Source organism: Notothenia rossii (genome assembly GCF_949606895.1).
Source record: "Notothenia rossii genome assembly, chromosome: 10".
Classification (NCBI taxonomy): Eukaryota; Metazoa; Chordata; class Actinopteri; order Perciformes; family Nototheniidae; genus Notothenia; species Notothenia rossii.
This window is the reverse complement of record NC_136908.1, coordinates 5,609,985-5,632,157: the sequence shown is the minus strand read 5'-3', so window position 1 is coordinate 5,632,157 and position 22,173 is coordinate 5,609,985. Positions and strand designations below refer to the sequence as shown.

The 22,173-nt window shown below is 40.2% G+C and overlaps 2 protein-coding genes across 5 annotated transcripts; both read right to left on the bottom strand.

Annotated features, from left to right (window-relative positions):
• Positions 1 to 4,311: 4,311 nt before the first annotated feature.
• LOC307023089 (replication protein A 32 kDa subunit-like) lies at positions 4,312 to 10,269 on the bottom strand. 4 transcript variants are annotated; one of them, XM_079656118.1, is made up of 9 exons: positions 9,970 to 10,259; positions 9,839 to 9,907; positions 9,026 to 9,127; positions 8,594 to 8,707; positions 7,814 to 7,885; positions 7,633 to 7,740; positions 7,390 to 7,455; positions 6,428 to 6,525; positions 4,312 to 4,685 (listed from the first exon to the last, which is right to left on the bottom strand). In XM_079656118.1, exons 3-9 carry the CDS (start codon positions 9,125 to 9,127, stop codon positions 4,607 to 4,609), a joined length of 639 nt encoding a protein of 212 aa, XP_079512244.1. In that variant the 5' UTR covers positions 9,839 to 9,907; positions 9,970 to 10,259; the 3' UTR covers positions 4,312 to 4,606. The 4 variants fall into 4 exon arrangements, with proteins under 4 accessions (XP_079512244.1, XP_079512243.1, XP_079512246.1 ...); XM_079656117.1 differs by having other exon boundaries at positions 9,839 to 9,894; XM_079656120.1 differs by lacking the exon at positions 7,814 to 7,885 and having other exon boundaries at positions 9,839 to 9,894; positions 9,970 to 10,269.
• An 850-nt stretch (positions 10,270 to 11,119) lies between these two features.
• pdik1l (PDLIM1 interacting kinase 1 like) lies at positions 11,120 to 20,901 on the bottom strand. The gene is made up of 3 exons (XM_079652982.1): positions 20,518 to 20,901; positions 19,119 to 19,414; positions 11,120 to 16,315 (listed from the first exon to the last, which is right to left on the bottom strand). Exons 2-3 carry the CDS (start codon positions 19,401 to 19,403, stop codon positions 15,575 to 15,577), a joined length of 1,026 nt encoding a protein of 341 aa, XP_079509108.1. The 5' UTR covers positions 19,404 to 19,414; positions 20,518 to 20,901; the 3' UTR covers positions 11,120 to 15,574.
• Positions 20,902 to 22,173: the final 1,272 nt, after the last annotated feature.

Genomic DNA, 22,173 nt, shown 5'->3' with positions numbered 1-22,173 from the left:
TTTGTTGGACTCTGCATTTTGCTTTTCTTGGGCTTCCTCCTTTTGTCTCAAATAAAAAACTGGCGCAGGCTTTGAATTATTAATGTCTCTACAGCTGTCAATCTGAAGCTCCGTCAGATCCACAGAAAAGCAGTTTTCTCTTTTTGCAAATGGAGTTCGAAGCCGCTCATATTCAACAATCTACTTCTGTTTTTTATACGCCCTGCTGAGAACCAACAGCAGCAAACAAAGACGTCTCTCGGGCTCTTCAGGCGTTTCCCAGCAGGACTTCAGCTCCTCCCTAACTCGCCCCCCCCCCCCCTTCAGACCCCCGGTGTGCTGCTGCTGCTTTGGGTCCGGGGTTTTCTCCAAAATATGTAGACCCATGTGGACGTCACAGTAAAATGCTGCCAAAGAAACAAAAAGCCAAAAATATTAGCATTCTTACTTAAAAATGGCTGGACGGTAGAGAAACATTGAGAAGACTCAGCAAAGATGGCGGTGTGCTGTTTTCCCCCTCAAATTGTCTTCTGTTAGTGCCGTAGAAAAGCCTTTAAAAAGGACCACGACATTTTTATTTATACTGTGCAATTTTCCAAACTCACATTGGTTTCGCATACAGCATCTCGGTAAAGTATGTGTATTCACCGGTATTCACCCCCCCCCCCCCCCCCCCCACACGCTATGAACGGTAGCTCGGTTTGGAACGCCAACTATAATGTACTGACCGTAGGGTAAATCACCCGGAGTATACTGTCTATCTATGGGTATTTCGTGTGTGAATGCAGACATTCTCCTGCTATGAGAAATCTGCTGACATTGTAGTTGATATATCTAAACGCCAGGTTAGCACTGCTTTAGTGTTTTGAACTGAACCTGAGATTCCAACATTATATATGCTTGGCTGGCAGAGGGTGCGTCATAGCTCTGGGCGAGGCTACTGGGTATCCAGACGTCACGAGTCATTTACAATCTTCTGCTATCTAGTGATAACCTCAACTAGTGCCTAAATACCTTTGTTTTGATGATACAACTCTTTAAATATGATTTGACAACAGTGAAACATTGAGAAGAACATAGAAATCTTAAGAAAATATAATTGTTTTCTAACTCTTTCTCTTTTTGAGGTGTGGAAAAGCCTCTAATAAGGACCACAATGCATCTGTTCTGGGTCCTAAAGAAACGAACGTATACATGCACTTAAAGGTAGGGTAGGTAAGAATGGAGAAACCAGCTCGAGTGCGCTAGAATTTGAAAGTAGGCAGCCGAAAAAATCTGCCCCTTCCTTCAGACTTCCTTACAGAGCCCCTCCTCCAACACACACGAACTCGCACATGACCAATGAGGGCACGAGATAAGTTTGTGCACAGATGGAAGGCTGACAGGCGGGTAGGCCATCCAGTTACTTTAGCCGGGCCGGCTCAGATGATTGGTCGTGCTTTTTACAGTACTACGGCTTCCACAGATGACGTTTTTTTATGGATTTGTTTTCAAAGGACTTAAGATATTCATTGCTATCGGGATGTTAAAGGCCAACTTGCAGGGTTTTTTTTGCTTGAAAATTACAATTAAAAAAGTGAATGCAGGATTTGATATGTTTTACGAGACATCAGGGCAGGAATTCAGAGGGAAAGCAGCAATTTTGAGCTCTGCTCTTAAAAACGGCTTTTTTTTAAGGTCATACGTCAAACGCGTCATATTACATCACAAAGGGGACACATCTCCGCTCTTTGACCGCGGGTATAATAGTAGTTGCGTTGAGCAGTTGTGTTTTAGTGAGCTGGTATTTTTCGGTAGTTTTACATTGTAATTCACCATTTGTAATCATACAAATACCAGCCTGTCAGGACAAACGTTTATCAGGAAACCGTATTACATCTCTCTACCACCCCCCCCCCCCCCCCCTCCCCTCCTTCCCTGCTCTCTCTCTCCCCTCCGGTACAGCTCCGTAAGGTAGTGTGGATTTGCATTAGGTAACGCGAGATACGGCTGATACTTGCGCATCAGTTTCTGTTATGGATCAGTATCAACAGTCTTGCCAGTAACGTTACTATATTATCAATGCTACGTTAGTTATAGCCTGATATATGATAGCTAACTTTACAATGTTGTGATGTGACGTTAGCTAACATTCTGTAGCTAACGCCGGTCACTCACCAAGATAGCTGCCCAGTTCTCCACTGGTTCTCCTCACACCACAGCTCAATTTCTCTCCGATGGCCGTTATTTCTTCTAATCCTTGGCTGCTCCTGGTCTCTTGGACGCCTAGCAGGCTCATAATTATGAGGTTGTGGTCTGTCATATGCATTCGAATATTCATGTTCAACTTCTTCTGTGTCTTCTGTGTCGAAACTAGCATTGGGATCCATGTTTATTAATACGTTACACACCCCCTTGTTTCCCCTTTGTTACGTCACACGCGGGAGGTCACGTGGGGAGGCTTTTTTGATGCGGAAGTAAAAATGTCTTACAAAAACGACGCCAGATGTCACTGTAGTGTATATTTTTTGGAAAATCTAGAGTATACATCATTTTCCTACACATTTATTCACAGGTGTCTTTAACCTGGAAGTTGGATTTTAAGAGCATTCCATGGAATATAAGATAAAGTGTTTCTGTGAATTACCTACCCCCACTGCGATCTGACAACCTCAGCTAGTGACTAGAATACATCTGTTCTGATTAGAAAACTCTTTAAATGTGTTTTGACAACAGCGGAGCATTGGAAAAGACAAATAACATGAACAGCATTTAGAAAAATGGCCAACATTATGGTTTATACCTCAATTTGAGGTGTGAAACAGCCTCTAAAAAGGACCACAATGCATCTGTTCTGGGTCCTAAAGAAACAAACGTATACATGCACTTAAAGGTAGGTGCACTTAACCCTCGCGTTGTCTTCGGGTCAAATCTGAACGATTTACTACTTTCATCAATCATAACTTTTTTGTTTTACATTTGATTGCATTCAGGCTTTATGATATCCTTCACAGTAGACATTTGAACATATATACAATTGCTGATCACCACTTTCATTGCATTTTGGATGATTTAGTCAACTTTGTAACACCCATGGTGTTCCCGGTCAAAAATGACCGCCATGAAGAAAAGGAATTAGTAACCATCCGGATCAGATAAAACACACACACACAATGTGTCCCCCCCCCTTATGTGCCCAACCCCCCCCCCCCCATGTGATTCACACCTGCTGGCACACACAAACACTAACACAGAACAATTTGACACATTTCCTGGATCACACCTGGCACACACAATACATGTTCAGTGTCTATTCTTTGTATATGTAATGCATTTTCTCATGTATACCAGTAATCTGATACAATATTTACAGTTTGAAAGGGTGTTAAAAGAAATTTGGTGATTAATGGTTTTTGTGTTAATGTAATAGCAGTTAAAACAGGACCGCGAGCACCAATGTAAAGGGGGGAAAACGAAGACAATAGGAGGGTTAAACAGAAGTAGTTAGCCAGCTAAGACATTTATAGACACTAAGAATCACAAGTCTTTATATAAATCATCCCACACAGTACAGTACACACACACAATTATGTATGCATATATATATATATATATATATACACACACATATACATATATGTATACACATATATATATAAAAAATGCACCACTGTTTGCATCTGCCTAATTCTGTTTACAGCTCATACATTCCTGACCTATATTATCTCAGTTCTCTCAATCCGGGGCTCAAGGGAAGACTGAGTGAGATACACAAACAAAGCCCAAACACAGAGCAGATACGGTACATCCTTATTGGAAAACTATACGAAAGATGTACCTCAGTTGAGCCGAATGTCACCAAAATGGTCCCTTCGGGCTTCCTTACAGTCATGATGGTGGGGGAAATCACCAAAACATAAATGAATTAATAGTCATCATGAATGAATCTTAAACTCTGGTTCAACATAATCTAGCAAAATGACAGAAATGCCTTTTGCCACTGAATGAGACTATGGTATAAAACAGTCAAAAATACTGCTTTGTGAAACCACAACCTCCTTTAGCGTTCAGTCATAAATGTGCACTAAATACATTAGACTAATGGGTTCAGTAGTGTGTGTGAATTAGCCGCAGACAAACAGAGACACACAACCAAACACATTATCTCTACACAGGTTTAAACACAGCTCAAGGGTTTGTGAAGCAGCTTCTGAACGAACATAACTGTTGAAATACATGTTACCCTCACCTGTTGTAGTTTGTTACCCTATTCTTTTCTACCTTTCGCAAAACTAAATCAGGACTGCATGGAGACAGATGTACTGTACAGGGACAGAAAAACATCTTAAATAAAGACGGCATGAGACACATTTTAAACTTCAATCTTTATATACAGCCATCAGGACCTTTACAGGGTACCCACACATCCAGCACATAAATAACTTAAACAATATATATATATTTTAAAACAAAAAGAGCCTGAGGAAAACATCAGTGCATTCATTCTAAGAAATAAGTGATCAGCTATTAACCCAGGAAGTCTCATTTTCTGTCTGTGGGTAATAGCTGCAGTATGTCATAAATAACTATATTTAACAGAGCTTTATATGACCCTGAACATGTGGGTACAGTGATGTTCATCCTGCTATCAGTCTGTGGACTTGAAATGGTTCTCGTCGATGGTGTGATAAACGAAACCTTGATCCATCAGAGACGTCAAAGAGGATCTGTACAGAAGAAAGAAATTCAAAATCCGACTTTGAGTAACCATTACGATAACTCATCTGCAGTCCTAACAACAATTAAAGGTCCCCTATCATAGTCATGTCCAACGATATGGGTCTCAGATATATACAAAACATGTCTCTGAAGTGTTTGGCTCCAAACACCAAACAGATCATTGCACCATTACCCATAATCCCCTCTGTTTCAGCCCTGTTTCAAAAGTGATGATTCTCTGTCTGTTACTTTAGATGAAAATAAGGAGCCCCTCCCCACGCCCCTCTGAGAGACATTTGGTTACAAAGAACTCTATGGTGCTCTAGGAGGAGATTCAGGTGATAAGGCGGGGGGGGGGGGGGGGGAGGGGGGGTTACCTTGGTTTCTGATTGGCTAATGGTTACACAAGACAACACATCGTTATGACATCATACAGTGGCCAAAATCTGATCAGCTCATTTTCAAAAAAAGGTTGTTATAGAAATGGATCAGGACAAAAAGAGAGGGGGTCTTTGTTCCTGAAACTTTACAGAGTGAAATATGTCAGGTTGACCACTCTTTGCTTTTTGATTATGCTCCCGGGTTTCCACAGCTGACCCCAACTTTGCAACGCTAAACATTTTGGGTAATTCACTAAATCTTTTATCTTAGTATTTTTCTATTTTATTCAAAAATGGAGCATCTGTCGAAACCCAACTTTTCACTGTGATAAATAAATTATTCAGAAAGTCTTTCTGGCTTATTACCACCCAATATAAGCTGAATATTAGTATATGTATATGTATATGTATATGTTACGTTCGCGAACAATCCAATTCTTTTGAATGGCTCTTTGGCACGAATGAAGGGAACCGAGTCGTACTTGGTGAGAGCCGTTCTTTTTATCGTTGGTTCGCTAAAACCACCAGTCAGGGATAGCTTCATCCCACAGGCCATAAGACTGTCAAACATCTGAACGAACATCCATCTGTTTGCAACTCACATATCAATATTCCAATTACTGTGTATATATGTATGTTGATATGTATGCATGTACATGTGTAGACATTTGCTATTTCAAACAACCCCTGTGTACTTTTTTGTTTTTATTTTACTTTGATTAATTTTGTTTGCTATTTCATTTGTCACTTTCGGGTCTCTAAAAATATATGATTTGAAAAACTGTACTTGTACTATAATGTGACCCCAAATAAATAAAGAATTAAAAAAAAAAATATTCCAATTACTGTATATAGGCTATTCTACACAGTTTCTATCATATTCTGTTATTATATTCTATGTTATTGTATTTACTTGTACTATCTGTGTTATTGTTTTGCACTGTTGGAGGAGCCTGTGACCTAAGATTTGCATTGTCATATCTACACTGTAGCTTTGTTCACATGACAATTAAAAGCCTTGAAACTTCAAACCTTGAAACTGCCTGCCATAAATCCACTCGCCTTTACGGGAACTTGCTTTCCTGAATGCAAAGTTGCCCTCGATAGATGATGGCATAACGCATGCTGCTTGAGTAGTTTGGCTGGCTGAGAGATGTGGCAAGTTATACATTGTTCTGTGAGTAAAAGTAGATTTCTGGCAAAAACAGTCAATCATTATCCTGATGATTATTTCGCAGATAAACCTAGTAACCCCGCCCCCTTTGAACGGCTCTCGGAAAGGAACGGAGCCATAAGACCCGGCTCCCTTCAAAGAGCTGTAATTCCCATCACTACTGAATATGTGGATTTGTTCAAATGAATGAGGGTACTTGATGTCTTTGATGCTGAGGAAGTCCAGCTGGCTATGCAGCTCATTGAATCCAATCCCGATGTGTCGCACAGATCCTCTCCTGATCACATGCAGCACCTCCACGGGAAACAAGAGGAGACTTTAAAACAGCATCTCTCTAGATCAGGGGTGTCCAAGCTACGGCCCGCGGACCATTTTGAATCGGCCCTCAGCTAATTTTAAAAGTATAATGGAATATGGCCTAGAAATGAAACTTGTGCTTGTCTTATATTGTACTTTACACGGTAGTATTCATGTGTTAATAAGACCACTTCAAATTAATTCACTCACTTAAAGTTGGAAACATTTTCTAACATATCTTAGTTGATAAGAAAAAGCCCAATGACTTATTTACATAACAAGCTTGAAACACACCCTTCATATTTCTCCTTATTATAATCAATCTGAGGCTTCTGTTTGAAGGGCTGAGCTGCCAACACTCAAGCATCATTTACCTACATTTGATTGATTTTGCTAACTCATAACTGAACTTAAGAGGCAATATACACCTCACCTGTAGTGAGTGGCGAAGCCCTTCGTATATATTTTTCTGAATGTGGCCCTCTGTGAAAAAAGTTTGGACACCCCTGCTCTAAATGCATGACATGTTTAACTTGTCATTTTCATCAATATCAATGAGCCTTTTTTTCTACAGACGAGGACACAGAGGTTTCTCATCACAGAGTGGAAAGTGTTTTGGATGCCATTGTATAAATACTTTGTGATTATTTGCAGGTCTTGCAATATTTAGTAAATGTCACTTACAAAATAATAATACACATTATTGTTTGGTCCTGGCATTGCTGCCACCGTGACAACATAGTATATATTATTAACTATATTTGTTGCATGATTTATTGAGATGTACACATATTAAACTTTCTATAATATTATCATTATCAAGTCATTATCTGTGTGAACTGACCCTTTCAACAGACTCACCTGACCCTGGACGGAGGGCAAATCCTCTGATGGGACCACAGTGATGTTCATGTTCACATCAAATTTCTGCATCAACAACAGATGGAGAAAAATGAATATGAGCAGAGACTGAAATCAGGCCGTCAGAGGCCCGTAACTCTGATGAAAGAACTCGACAATCTGTACTGAAGCACAGCTGAGAATGCATTTCCCATTTAAGTTGTTTCAAATAAAGCTTAGTTAAACAACATTAACCTTGCTTACCTTTTTAAAAATCTGCATGTGAGCATGCACCACCTCCAGCATGTGGGATGTGATCTCATTCAGGTCTGTGATAACTCGGATGTGTTTGGCCTGCAATGACCTTTCACCCTGAAGCAACAAAACAAAGGAAAACATCACTGAAAAATCTATCAAACCATCATTAACCTCCTCATTAACTTACAGTAGAGCTGTGCAGACTTCCAATAACTTTCACATAAGATCCAGGAGAAGCAAACACCAGGGGAGTACAGTCCTGAGGGAAACATGATGTTATTATAAGTGTAGTTTATAGCGTTATCTGGACTGAAGATATCCTGTTTGTTGGGAAAATACTGAATGTAGTCTTCCAAAATCGGAGCACACATGATAACAAAGGTATCCCAACTGTAGCTGTGAACATGACAGGATGTGTGATTACCTAGAAGAGCATCAGGACTGTTTGAGGCATATGATAGCTATGTGATTAAAATGATGATTCAGCCTCTATGGAGAGAGACATATGACAAGCATGCTCATTTCTGACGTGGAGCTAATCTGAAGTAAACATTGAATACTGATTTCTATTCCTCCATCTTGTGACTGTGTAACTCCCTCTCTTGGATATCAGCATGTGAAGGACACTGTTCAGGAACTAGTTGATGCTCTGTATGTGATGACTACTTCCATTCTGGAGAGGATCACACATACATGGATCCTGAGATTGAATATTGTAAGTATGTATTTAGAAAAGTCCGAATTTTGAGAAAAAGTCCGAACTTTGAGAAAGTCCAAATGTTGTGATTTTGAGAAAGTCAATTTTTTTTAGAACAAGTATGAAAAAGTAAGAATTTGGAGAAAAAGTAAGAATTTTGAGAGAAAAAGTAAGAATTTTGAGATTTGGGGAAAATTCTGAATTTTGACACAAATTCAGAATTTTGAGAGACAAGTCAGAATTTTGAGGGAAAAAAAATCTGTTACTGGCCTCCGAGTTCACCCACTGCCTCACGGTCAGAGGAGGACCCGTCATGTCGTCCAAACAGTATTGGACGTATTTAGCAAAAGGAGCCAACTCTCTGACGACGCCGACGACAGACACCTGAGGAAGCAAACCCAAGTCATCATTAAACCAAAATACATTCAGAAATGTGGCCATTTAAGATATTCTGTGTGTGTTTGAGTGGCTTTAAAACTTCCAGGATTTTCAATGGAGTTCTGAACAGTGTCCAAGAAAGCATGGTTGTACATTTTCCATTGAATTTATTGGCCAAACCTTAATTTTTGACATTCTTGGAAAGTTGTTTACTGACTTGTTCATCATAGAATGTCCCATATCTTAACTTTTTTTCCATTATCTTAACTAAAAGATATGCATTTTGGCAGAGTGAAATCCTCTTTAGATGGTGATGGCTCACACCTGGTTGAACTCCAGGTCGCAGAGTGCAAACGTGTCGCTGCTGACTTTAGACGCATGCAGCAGCTGAGACACCGAGCACGGCAAGATCTGAAGGACGGTCATCTGTGGAGAGCAAACGCATCAAAGTTTGATAGAATATGAGCTGTAAATAAAGGGTTATTTCATGTAAGTGCAGCAGAAAAAAGTAAGTAAGTAAAATATATTTATAAAGCGCTTTTCCCAGACAGTCACATAGCTTGACAAAGCATTAAAACATCATACGAATCATAAGATGAAATGACCACACAAGCCACGTGTTAGGATTAGGAAGTGCTAGAAACACAATACATTGTAAAATACAAATTTAAAACACTATAAAAACATAGAATAAAAGCACACAAGTTACCCAAAACGCCTGCAATAATGCATGGTTCCATAGCACGGCGTTTTAAGAAGAATTATAATTTTGGGGAGTTTTATTCAATTGTATAGCACCTCTTATCCTCGTGGGAATTACAAATAATGTGAAATAGTTTGTAAACAAAAATACGTTGACATTTACCAGTGATAAAACATCAAGCTCATTTGATCTCAACTTCAGGCAAAAACAAAATAACTAATTGACCATTTTCACTCAAAAAAAGGTTTAATTTTGTGTAAATTACGTTTTTTAGCTATAAATGTTCTAAGTTGGCAGTAAGTTGGCATCAAGTTTGCTAAAAAGGTGTACCCGATAGATTTGGGGGAGGAATTGTACTTTTTGCTTTATTACACTTTCAAACTGGTCAAAAGTTGCAACGTTCAGATGAAACCAACAGAAACAGAGTAAAACACCTTTGATGCCACTGCTGAGCTGCTGTTCACTCCGCCTGCAGAGGGCTGACTGCCACCTGTGCACAAATGCTAAACAAATTAAAACAATGAGAAATACATCGTTCAAATATTGTTCATATCTGCTAACTCACCTTGGCTCCAGATGACGTAGATCTTCAGATTCACCTGAGCAGCGACAGGTATTCTTCTGAGATGTTGGAGCACAAACCTGCAGCTGAATGAGCGAGCAGCTTCCTCCTCATCAGGTCAGGTGAAATCAATTAGAGAAATCAGCCGAGGAGACAAGAGCCGAGGAGACTAGAGCTGAGGAGGGAACAGTAGTGATGTGACCTACTGCACCGAGGCTGTTTATCGTGGTTTGAGTAATCCAGGAAGTTTTTGGTGAAGTGTGTATCGAGCATGGATGTATAATAAGAACGTATCGAGGCTTGTGTCGTTTTAGGCCAGTGACGTCATCGATGACAAACGAAGCCTCGCTGCTCCTCGATACCACGTGACCGCTTCAGATAGAGCTAAAGATCGGTGGAACCACTGACACTTCAGTTTTACAACACTCATATTACCACGATGGGATTAAGAGAGCTCAGACCCTCATTTATATGGAGGACGGAACATGACATATGTATAAATAAAAAAATGCATGAATAAATGTATGAATACAAACATTAATAAAATAAATAGGGAGGCTGTGGCGCAGTGGACTAGTGCGTTGGTGTTCGGATCAGGGGAGCACAGGTTCAAACCCCACTGCAGTCAGCATGTCGTTGTGTCCCTGGGCAAGACACTTCACCCCGAATTGCTCCTGTGGGGATTGTCCACAGTATTGAGTATGTAAATCGCTTTGGATAAAAGCATCTAACAAGTGACATGTAATGTAAATAAACAAGGCAATACATAAATAAATACAGGAATAAATAGATAAATAAATAAATGTAGCGATAAATAAATCTGGAAATAAACACAGGAATAAATAAATAAAATAGTAAATAAATAAATGTAGCGATAAATAAATCTGGAAATAAACACATGAATAAAATAGTAAATAAATGCATACATAAATACGGAAAATACAGACATTTAGTATATATTTCATGTTTTTTATTTATTGTATTCTTTATCGTAATTTCTGTATCATTATTTGTAATGTATTTTTTTAACATTGTATTATTATTTATGTAATTATTACAATTTGTATTTCTTTTTTTATTATCATTTTGTATTATTATATTGTTCATTTTTTATCTAATTCAATTCAACAGTGATTGACAAATTGAACACCACTTTTGATAAACTTCATTTAATTTTCTCTTCAAAATATTTTACAATGACAAGAGCAGAAAGTTATTCGTACAAAAGTGAGAGAGGAGGTCTTCTTCTGATCCGGGACACATGTTTAATTTGCAGCTCTGATCCAGGACTATTTCATTAGTTTAGCAGCTTATGAAATTCATCACAATAATCAGATCTCAGTGAAGGGGAGCAGATCTTATTGCTGAGTGACAAGTCGGAAAAACGAACTTACTGGATAAAAGAGCAAGCTGTGTCTCAACTCCAAACTGCTTATTTTTCCGTGAAAAAAGATCTAGAAATTAACAGAAAAATACACTTTATTCTTAAATCCGTATTTTAAGTAGAACATCTGAGTTTCAGGAGATAGTGAAAGCAGTACGGTGTCAGCTAGTCGTGGATCAGAGCTTTTCAAATGTTGAGGTTTACTTTTTGTCCGCTTAATTTCTTAAAAAGCCCAGACAGAAAAAGACCATTTGATTTGTTAACCAGCTACACACATTCACAAACAGTTGGCAAACGAAAGACAGTTAGCACGAGCACACCAATAGTATTAACCTGTAAATATATATTACATCTTCCCATGGATAATGTGAACCAAACCAAGAAGTCAAATTAAATCCATCACAGCAAATTTTAACAGAGTCAAATGTACCCCCCCCCCCCTCCCACACGCTGTACAGTATTTACACATGTGCAAAGGAATTTAATACAACCAAACATCTCTTAAAACCCAAGATCGACCTTATGTTTGGCAAAAAAAAAGGAAGCTACTTTGCAGGAAGCTTAGTCTCTTAATGTGGCAGGAAAAGACTCCATTACCCATCATCCTTTGCTTTGCTTAGAGCAGCAAAACCAAAACACATTCTTGAATTGTCCAAAGCATCATGGATGTCCTGCAGGAAAAATAATGTTTGATTTTAAATACTGATCCGTGACAAACACAACTTCTGCTAATTCTGTGTTTGCAATATCAACGAGGTTGAGTTTCAGGAAATAAGGCAAATCTTAACCGCAACCACGACAGGAAGTGAAACAAAAAAAAGGCGGGAGAATTGCAGGCTATGTAGCAGATAGTCAACGTTTACAAGTAATCTGTCAGCTGTTTTTCATCTTGGGGGATACATGTATTTGATAGGTTGTGCCCATGTGTACAATGTGTTGCATGGGTCTTATAACAGTGTAACATGGGTTCAATGACTATGTGTAATAGGGGTGTAATAAGGGTATTTAACAGTGTAGCATGGGGGTAATACAGTCCAAAGTAAATGAGATAATATCAATATATTGAATGCCCATTTAAGGGTTAAGTTATCCTAAGTAATCCTCCAAAGATGTCCGAGTTGCTGCTCACTCACAGTCCCTTTAAGTCCATTTTTTCCCCCATCAGTTTGGGATCAGAGACTGGTTTTTGAAAAAGCGGCTGTAAAATGTGTTAAAAAGTGCACTCATTATTTATGACCTGAAAGCCCCCAAAAAGAGCGTGATCCTCTGCCAAGTGCTGCAACAACTTAATAGGCTTAAAAAAAAGAGCCTGTGGAAGCATGGAGAAAGGGATTACTGTAAGATCCAGAGCCAGTGACACAGTGAGAGGAGATCAAGTTCAACACAACAGTATTATGTTTCCCGATATAAGAGATCGTCTGGCTCATGGAGGGTTGTTGCTGGTGTCGTCTCTCTGAAGGGGGAGAGGCGCTGCATGCAGAAGTAGACCGTTGGCTGACGTTCGTAAACCAAAAAGCCATTATCATGCTGCCTCACATCTTCTGAGTGATATATAACGCAGCAGGAAGTTCATGAGGAACACATATAAACGTGAAAAGAGCTTTCCGTGACATTCACCCCAATCTTTTGGTCCAGGTCTCGTCACAACTTCAGATAATTACATCTTTATGCATGGATTTGTTTGCCATGAGTTTTGCACAGAGGCTCTATAGTAGTGTATAGGATCATTCTGGTTCATTACAACTTTAGCTTTCTTTGGGGGACATTTTTTCTATTGGATTTGGGGGAAAAGGCGATCAGAATTGTTGTTAACGAGCCAAAAGATTACTTAAAACAAGCCTTTTTTTGTAAGAAATTGACTTAAAAGCTACATTTAGTAGGCTGTGGTGGTACTGCCATATCATTTAATTAGATTATTATTTTTCAGACTGTTTATTTTAATTCTGACTTTTTCCTGTAAATTCTGAAAATTGACTTCAGGGGAAAATAAATTCACTTTTTTTTCTTTTTTTTTTCCGGAAAATCTCAATCTCTCAATACACAGAATATATATATATTAGGCATTACTACATAGCTAAAGCTAAGCAAATCTGCAGGAACAGTTGTCATTTCATCAAGCAAAATGGACAATCTACTGAAAATGAGGCAATTTTAGTTTACAATCGAGGTTAAAAAGTTAAATATATTACAAAAAATGATGAGTCGTAAATCTGCCACCGCTATCACTGAACTACATTCATCTCATAGGAACATTTGTTATAATAACAGGCACAGCAATAATACCTAAAAGGGGGCAGTAACACCGTCAGAGGGACAATGGCCTGGACTTTAAAGTTGTAATAAACCATCATTGCTTCCTCATTAACTGGGTCTAATTCAAATGAATTGGCTCCGTATAAATAAAAGGTGACGGTCTTGTTTTACATTCTTGTGTGGGCGTTATCTGCGAACTGTCGACTTATCAAGAAGTCTGTAATGAGCAGAAAGAGAGGAGAAATGCAACCATAAGCACCTGCCTGCTGCTCAATGACTAATAGACCGTGCCCCACCTAAAAGAAGACAACAAAGCAGCACGATTACAAATGTAAGAAATCAACTTCAACCACTAAATATCAGTATTTTTCCCTCCTCAGATGTTTGTCTACAAATACCAACATGCAGTTAGTTATTGTTACCTGAGCGTTTGATGCCTAACACAGAATAGGATCTGATGTATGTATGTATGTATGCTGGTGGTCCTGTACCAGTTCTGTCAAAGCCTTTCATTAAACACATGAGGTGATTGTGTTTTAATAAAAAGTGGTGCAGGGATGACGGATTTTTGTAAGCTGACCCTGAAGGCATCATCTCCCTGGTTCTCTCAACAAAAAGCCAATAGGATTTCTCCGTTGGATTTTAGGTTATTGCAGAAAGTAAGCTCCGTATAAACTCTACAGCCGGCATAATATGGTTTCTGAGGTGCCATAAAGGAAGTAAAGCACGGTCACATGACTTCAGGTCACCACCGCTAAGCTAAAGGTGGCTAACGTTAGGCTATAAAGGAAGTAAAGCACGGTCACATGACTTCAGGTCACCACCGCTAAGCTAAAGGTGGCTAACGTTAGGCTATAAAGGAAGTAAAGCACGGTCACATGACTTCACGCCACCACCGCTAAGCTAAAGGTGGCTAACGTTAGGCTATAAACGAAGTAAAGCACGGTCACATGACTTCACGCCACCACCGCTAAGCTAAAGGTGGCCTTTGGATGAATGTATGCTGTAATGATCACAGGATAATGTCTCATATTGCATTTAGTCACAATTAGCACCGAGGGGCAGGATGGTATTTGTAGACAAACTGTCTTCTCTAATTGAGTTTCGGGACTTCTTGCTCATTTCGCTCTTCCAGCAGCTCGGGGAGGAAGTGGAAGCTGTGATGTGATTAGCCTGAGACTCAGCCGCCATTAGAAGCAGAAGCAGCAGCAGCAGCAGCGGACCCGAATATAAAGTCACAGCGAGAGGAGGACTGCATGTGCTCAGAGAGTGGAGGAAGCCATGAAACAAATATGGAGGTAGATTTGTCTCAATATTATGATGAAGTGTGAACAGAGCAGCAATCTGTGAGGAAAACCCCGTCCACAAATGCAGAATTAAGCTTGTAAAGTATTTGGCAAATTTACAAACAAATTCCACAAATCTGTGAATGTACAAGTTTTTTTTTTTTTTTTATAACACTTTTTGGGCATTTATGAATATTTGAACGCATCTTAAGTTTTTAAAAATGTTTGTTTTTTCAGTATTTTTGATATTTCACGAGTCCATATTGTGATTTTGATCAAATGTCCGATATTGTGCAGGCTTTCCAAGTTTTCCTAAGAAATATAGGAAGTCTTCTTTACACTAAGGCTCCAAATAGATATATATTTTGTAATCGTCATCCAAATGTCAACACCTTTTAGTTCAAAGAGAGTTTAAAACTATAAGTGTATTGTTTTTCAAAATGAGCGCATGTACATTTTTAGGTCAGTTTTATATTTTCTATACATTTCTTTGAGTTAAAGAATATGTTTTCGAATTTGTGGAAGCTGTTTTACATTTACAGTTTACCCATTACACACAGATTGTCGATCTGTTCCTTCAACAGACAAATCCACCTCCATACCCAAACAACTAATTATTCTTCCCTTGTTCCAATGAAACCAATAATCCCCGGGTTTGAGATCCAGTTGTTTCTCCCGTGCCTCGTCACGTGTCCCAGTCCAGCTCTCTGCAGGCGATGCGCACCAGCCGGAGCTCCAGCTCGAAGGCGTCCGGTCGCTCCTGAGGGTTCGCCGACAGCATGTCCCTGATCAGCTGCTTCATGTGTGTGTTCATGCTCTTCTTCCTGGCCGGGATCAGCAGCTCCATCTTGGGGTTCTCCAGCAGCGCCTCGCCAAGCGGAACGATCTCCGACCCCTGCTGAACGTAAGTCCCTAACAGCTCCTTCTGCGTCTCCACGTCCACGAAGGTGATGCGCTCCACCATCGCCCAGATTATGATGCCCAGGGCGAAGATATCCGCTTTCGCCGTGTAGTGTCCCTCCCACACCTCGGGCGCCATGTAGAAGTCCGTGCCGCACGCCGTGGACAGGAAGCACTTGTTGACGCTGGCCGGCTCCTCGGGGTTCAACCCGGACGTGGAGCACACTTTGCTCAGCCCGAAGTCGGCCACTTTGAGCGTGGGTTCGCTGTTCCCAGCCGGCGTGCAGGCCTGCGAGATGAGGATGTTGTCGGGCTTGAGGTCGCGGTGGATGATCTGGTTCCGGTGCAGGAAGGCGAGCGCGCTGCCCAGCTGCAGCATGAAGCTGGTGTTGGTCTTGCGGCTGGGTTTGCGCGACAGCAGGTAGGCGTTCATGTCGCCACCGTCGCAGAAGTCCATGACGAACCACAGGTAGTAGGCGCAGCACGGGTCGTAGGTGATCTCGCCCTTCAGAGACGTCTCCACCAGCTGCAGGAGGAAGAGGAGCATGAGTGAGGAGGGAACACTCACGTTGGTTATTCTGCTTTAGTTATTGTGGCCATAATATAATGGTGAACGGTATTATCACAACTTTTTAAAGCTTTCCTGAGATTTACATTTTACATTCTGTATTCTACATGTACAAAGTTTATTTACTTCTGCATTTTTACATGCACTGTGTGTTATGTATTATTTTATGACTTTTTTTCATTTATGTCTTAAAGGTAGGGTAGGTAAGAATGGAGAAACCAGCTCGAGTGCGCTAGAATTTGAAAATACGCAGCCGAAAAAAATCTGCCCCTTCCTTTAGACTTCCTTACAGAGCCCCTCCTCCAACACACACGGACGCGCACATGACCAATGAGGGCACGAGATAAGTTTGTGCACAGATGGAAGGCTGACAGGCAGGTCGGCCATCGAGGTTATTTTAGCCGGGCCGGCTCAGATGATTGGTCGTGCTTTTTACAGCGCCACGGCTTCCACAGATGACATTTATTTAATGTATTTATTGTCAAAGCATTTCATATATTCATTGCTATCGGGATGTTAAGAGCATTCCATGGAATATAACAAAAAGTGTTTCTAAAGTGAATTACCTACAGTACCTTTAAGTCTCATGCATGTTGCATCAAAATGCCTGGGAATTTAGATTTGTATTGCCCAGTAAAGCCTTTTAAAAAATACTGAATTTGAAATAAAGGAAATGTATTTTTACACTAGGGCTGCACAATTGCAATGATAACCTATAATGCAATCAGGGTTTCACTTAAAAATGCAAATATCCAAATATTTCCTTTCCTTTTTTTACATGAATCAAGCCGTAACCACACACTGCAAAAAGATTGTACTTTACAGAAACTAACCACTATCGTTGTAAACTACATTTGTGCTGTACTGATATATTAGGTTTCCCAGGTATCGCACGATAAATAAAGGAGGCATTGTTTAGATGAGGCTTGAAAACACAGCGACAGAAACAATGAACAATTTAAATGTGGAGTATATTAAAAGGTTGAAGAGGCAGATTACATAAAATAAGTAAAAATGCTAAAATGGCAAATAAAATGGAAGTGCTTTAAAGGTAGGGTCGGTAATTCCCTTCAGAAAAACTTTTTGTTATATTCCATGGAATGCTCTTAACATCCCGATAGCAATAAATACATTAAAAAAATTCATCTGTGGAAGCCGTAGCGCTGTAAAAAGCACGACCAATCATCTGAGCCGGCCCGGCTAAAGTAACTGGATGGCCTACCTGCCTGTCAGCCTTCCATCTGTGCACAAACGTATCTCGTGCCCTCATTGGTCATGTGCACGTTCGTGTGTGTTGGAGGAGGGGCTCTGTGAGGATGTCTGAAGGAAGGGGCAGATTTTTTTCGGCTGTGTATTTTCAAATTCTAGCGCACTCGAGCTGGTTTCTCCATTCTTACCTACCCCACCTTTAAGTAATTTAAATGTCAGTATAACAATATGACACATACGGTAATGAGAGCAAGGCAGTAGCGAAGTTGAAATGTCAGTAAATGACGAAGTGCCAGAGAAGGTGTGAGAACAGTAAATAGTTGAAGCCTCTGCAACAGAATTTAAAATATCAGCTCAAGAGTAAAAATGTCTTCAAGTGTCATTTTGGCTTCACCACACATTCAGTCTTTTGTTCCAAAGTGTTTACAGGCAACACAAACGCTCTGAGTGTGTGTAGTACAATATTCATTGCTGTAAACAAATGGCTGTGGGTTGTTTGACAGGCCAGAGAACCAACAAAAAGAAAAGCTGCAAATGAGCCCCACAGCCGGTGCGCTCAGATAATTCTGCCCCATTATCATTTGTTCTTCTGGTACATAACAGAGCAATACAAAAAAAAGAGAGAGCTGGAATAAAAGGAGGTTTCTGGGAAAGTGTCCAAAGCTAGCACTGCAGAAAAACCCAAAGAGTGGCCGGACAATAGCCCCCCCCCTCCCTGAAAACCTGCTAACATAGTCATGTGACTGAGGGGTCACTGAGGCCAGAGACAACACAGATCCAACCAGAAAATAATCTCAACGTTCATGGTACTTACACGTTTTTTCCAGCTGGATAATCTCCACATATTGACACCACTTTATGATTTCTGAAGTAAAAAGCTAACGTTGGGCTATAAAGGAACTACATCACGGTCACATGACTTCACATCACCACCGCTAAGCTAAAGGTGGCTAATGTTGGGCTATAAAGGAACTACATCACGGTCACATGACTTCACGTCACCACCGCTAAGCTAAAGGTGGCTAATGTTGGGCTATAAAGGAACTACAGCACGGTCACATGACTTCACATCACCACCGCTAAGCTAAAGGTGGCTAATGTTGGGCTATAAAGGAACTACATCACGGTCACATGACTTCACGTCACCACCGCTAAGCTAAAGGCGGCTAATGTTGGGCTATAAAGGAACTACAGCACGGTCACATGACTTCACGTCACCACCGCTAAGCTAAAGGCGGCTAATGTTGGGCTATAAAGGAACTACAGCACGGTCACATGACTTCACGTCACCACCGCTAAGCTAAAGGCGGCTAATGTTGGGCTATAAAGGAACTACATCACGGTCACATGACTTCACGTCACCACCGCTAAGCTAAAGGTTCCTAATGTTGGGCTATAAAGGAACTACAGCACGGTCACATGACTTCACGTCACCACCGCTAAGCTAAAGGCGGCTAATGTAACTCTATTTTAAGACAGATTTTCGTGTTAACCACAGACCCGATTGCCTCCTAACTCATCCACACCCCGAACCCAAACCCAGCCTCCTCACCTCCAGGTAGAGCGGGGAGCTGTTCCCGTGGTTCATCCTCTGGGCAAGCTGGTCCCTCTGCAGGATGCACTCTTCCAGGTGGATGACGTTGGGGTGCTGGCTCTGGATGCTGCTCAGCGCCCAGAACTCACGCAGGGCCAGCTCCACATTCTCCGGAGAGTGGCAGCGGATCTTCTTCACCGCCACCCGGAGCCCCGAGCGCTTCACCACCGCCTCATAAACCACGCCGTAGCTGCCGCGCCCCACCTCCTGGATCAGCTCGTACTTCGGCTGGCTGCTGACCATCCTAGTCCTCACTGTGGATGGAAAAAACATGAGGCATAGGCATCCAAATTCCTCTTGAAGCCATATTTGTGTTGGTGTTCGGCTAATGGTTACACAAGACAAAACATCGTTATGACATCATAAAGTGGCCAAAATCTGATCAGCTCATTTTCAGACAGGTTTTTATATAAATGGATCAGGACAAAAAGAGAGAGAATCTTTTTTCCTGAAACTTTCAGAATCTCTTTACACAGAGGGGACACATGTTGATGTATGAAAGACATGAAAAAGTCAATTTTGCATAATAGGTGACCTTTAAGATGATAAATCCAAATTATTCTATGTTTCTCTCGCAGATTTAATGGTTTGTAAACAAGGACATTGGGATGAAAGTGATTTACGTCAAAATATTTCTTGTTACATTTTATGTATATGGTTTGCTTGACTCATTTCCCAGGGGACACTGACTGGTATGAAATTAATGACTCCCTTATGGATGCGTTGATGCGGCAAAAATGTAATGTAATAAAAGTAAAACATTTAGAAGAGTAAACAAAACATGAAGTATAGCTTTTTACAAAACACAGCCAGAGTTCAAGGTCTTTCCAACACCTGTCTGTACCTGCTATTCACTGAACACATCATTAAACTCAATTTTTTTATGTGATAAACTTGACACTGACTTGATCTACAAAAAAAATCTCAAGTATAAAAAAAATGAGAAAAATAATTTTAGCTAACATGCTAACGAGCTAATTAGACATGCACCCTGCTAATTGGCTAACAGGCCTGTCTGCTAACGTCCTGTTGTTAGTTAGCCTCACGTTAGCAGCTAACAAAGAGTCCATCTCCCAAGAGCAACACCAGACAAAGACACAGCCACACAATCAAACACCAAAACAAGCCCATTATTAGATTAAAATGTACATGAAGCAGGCGTGCATGATTCTGACAGTTTATGGTCCAATGTGTGTGTGTGTGTGTGTGTGTCTGTGTGGGTGTGTGTGTGTGTGTGTGGGTGTGTGAGTGTAAACACAACTGCAACTGGAACACACACACACGGGACAACAGTGTGAATTTAGAGGAGAAAGCAGCCGATAGTTCTCATTTTTTTAGGGTCTCGAGACTCTCTTACCTTTGCCTCTGGTCTCGGGTTCATTTGTTGTGCTCTTCTCTCTCCCTAGAAGCCATTACCGCTGCACACGTTCCGCTGCTGAGAAAAGCAGCGGTTGAGAGCCTAGAGGAGACTTCCGGTTACACATTTCAAAATAAAGGTTGGGGAAGAAAGAAGAACGAAACATTCTGAGGTGCAGAATTGAAAGACATATTGACATATTGATATTTGTATATATTGCCAAATCTATGTTACTAATGTCATATTCCAATAATACTTGCACTATTGTATTTACACTCTGTTCCATATTCCATTATTTTTATTGTACGTTTTTATTTGTTTTATTGTTTGAAGTATTTTTTATATTTATGTTGCATTGTTGAAGGAGCAGGTACTTAAGGTAGCTGCTGTGCATATGACAATAAAACACTTGAATCTTGATCTTGGTTGGGATATAAATCAGAATCAGAATTCCTTTATTGCCCGCATAGGGGAAATGAAACACTATTAGATAAATGGCATGCACATAATATTTCAAATAGAAACTATAAAAAGTTATTCTATTAGAAAAGTTTCCCTTGTCAACGGTTTGAGCTTCAATCTCAGGATCCATGTATTTATTATCCTCTCAAGAATGGAAGTAGTTATACAGAGCATTTGGTACAACTAGTCCCTGAACAGTGTCCTTCACATGCTACTACTACAATGAGTTATACTACTACTGCTACTACTACTACTACTACTACTACTACTACTACTACTACTACTACTCCAACGTATACTACTAACACCACTACTACTCATACAACTATTAATACAACTACTACTATTACTACTACAACTACTATTACCACTACTATTAGTAATACAACTACTACTGTTAGAAAGATATCACTCATCACCGGCTTGAGCTTGAATCTCAGGATCCATGTATGTGTGATCCTCTCCAGAATGGAAGTAGTCATCACATACAGAGCATCAAGTAGTTCCTGAACAGTGTCCTTCACATGCTGATATCCAAGAGAGGGAGTTCCACAGTCACAAGATGGAGGAATAGAAAGCAGTATTCAATGTTTACTTCAGATTAGCTCCATGTCAGAAATGATCATGCTTGTTATATGTCTCTCTCCATAGAGGCTGAATCATCATGTTAATCACATAGCTATCATATGCCTCAAACAGTCCTGATGCTCTTCTAGGTAATCACACATCCTGTCATGTTCACAGCTACAGTTGGGATACCTGTGTTATCATGTGCACCTCTGTCCTTGAAAGAGCACATTCAGGATTGTCCGATGCTTCAACATTTTTTTACAACAAGTCATTTTTCAGTTGTGGTAATTAGGTTTGAAATATGAGAGTCTTAGACCATACGTTGATAACAGTCCTCTTTCTACTGAATGATATTCTATAAACTCAAAATATTATTCTATGCTTGCTAGTTATTCAAACAGACACATATCTTAATGTTTACAGTTTCATTGATGATTTATTTCCCCCAAAGGTGAAGGTTATTGGTCTTTTATTTTGAAGGGAAAGTAACAACACTTCCGGTTAAGTCTAATTATGGGTAGCTTTACGACGTTTTCAACAAAAAGGCAGTCAGCACAATGCGGACGCCCACTGTCACTAACAGGGGTGGACAGAAAAATAAGAACACCCGCACATATCTAATCA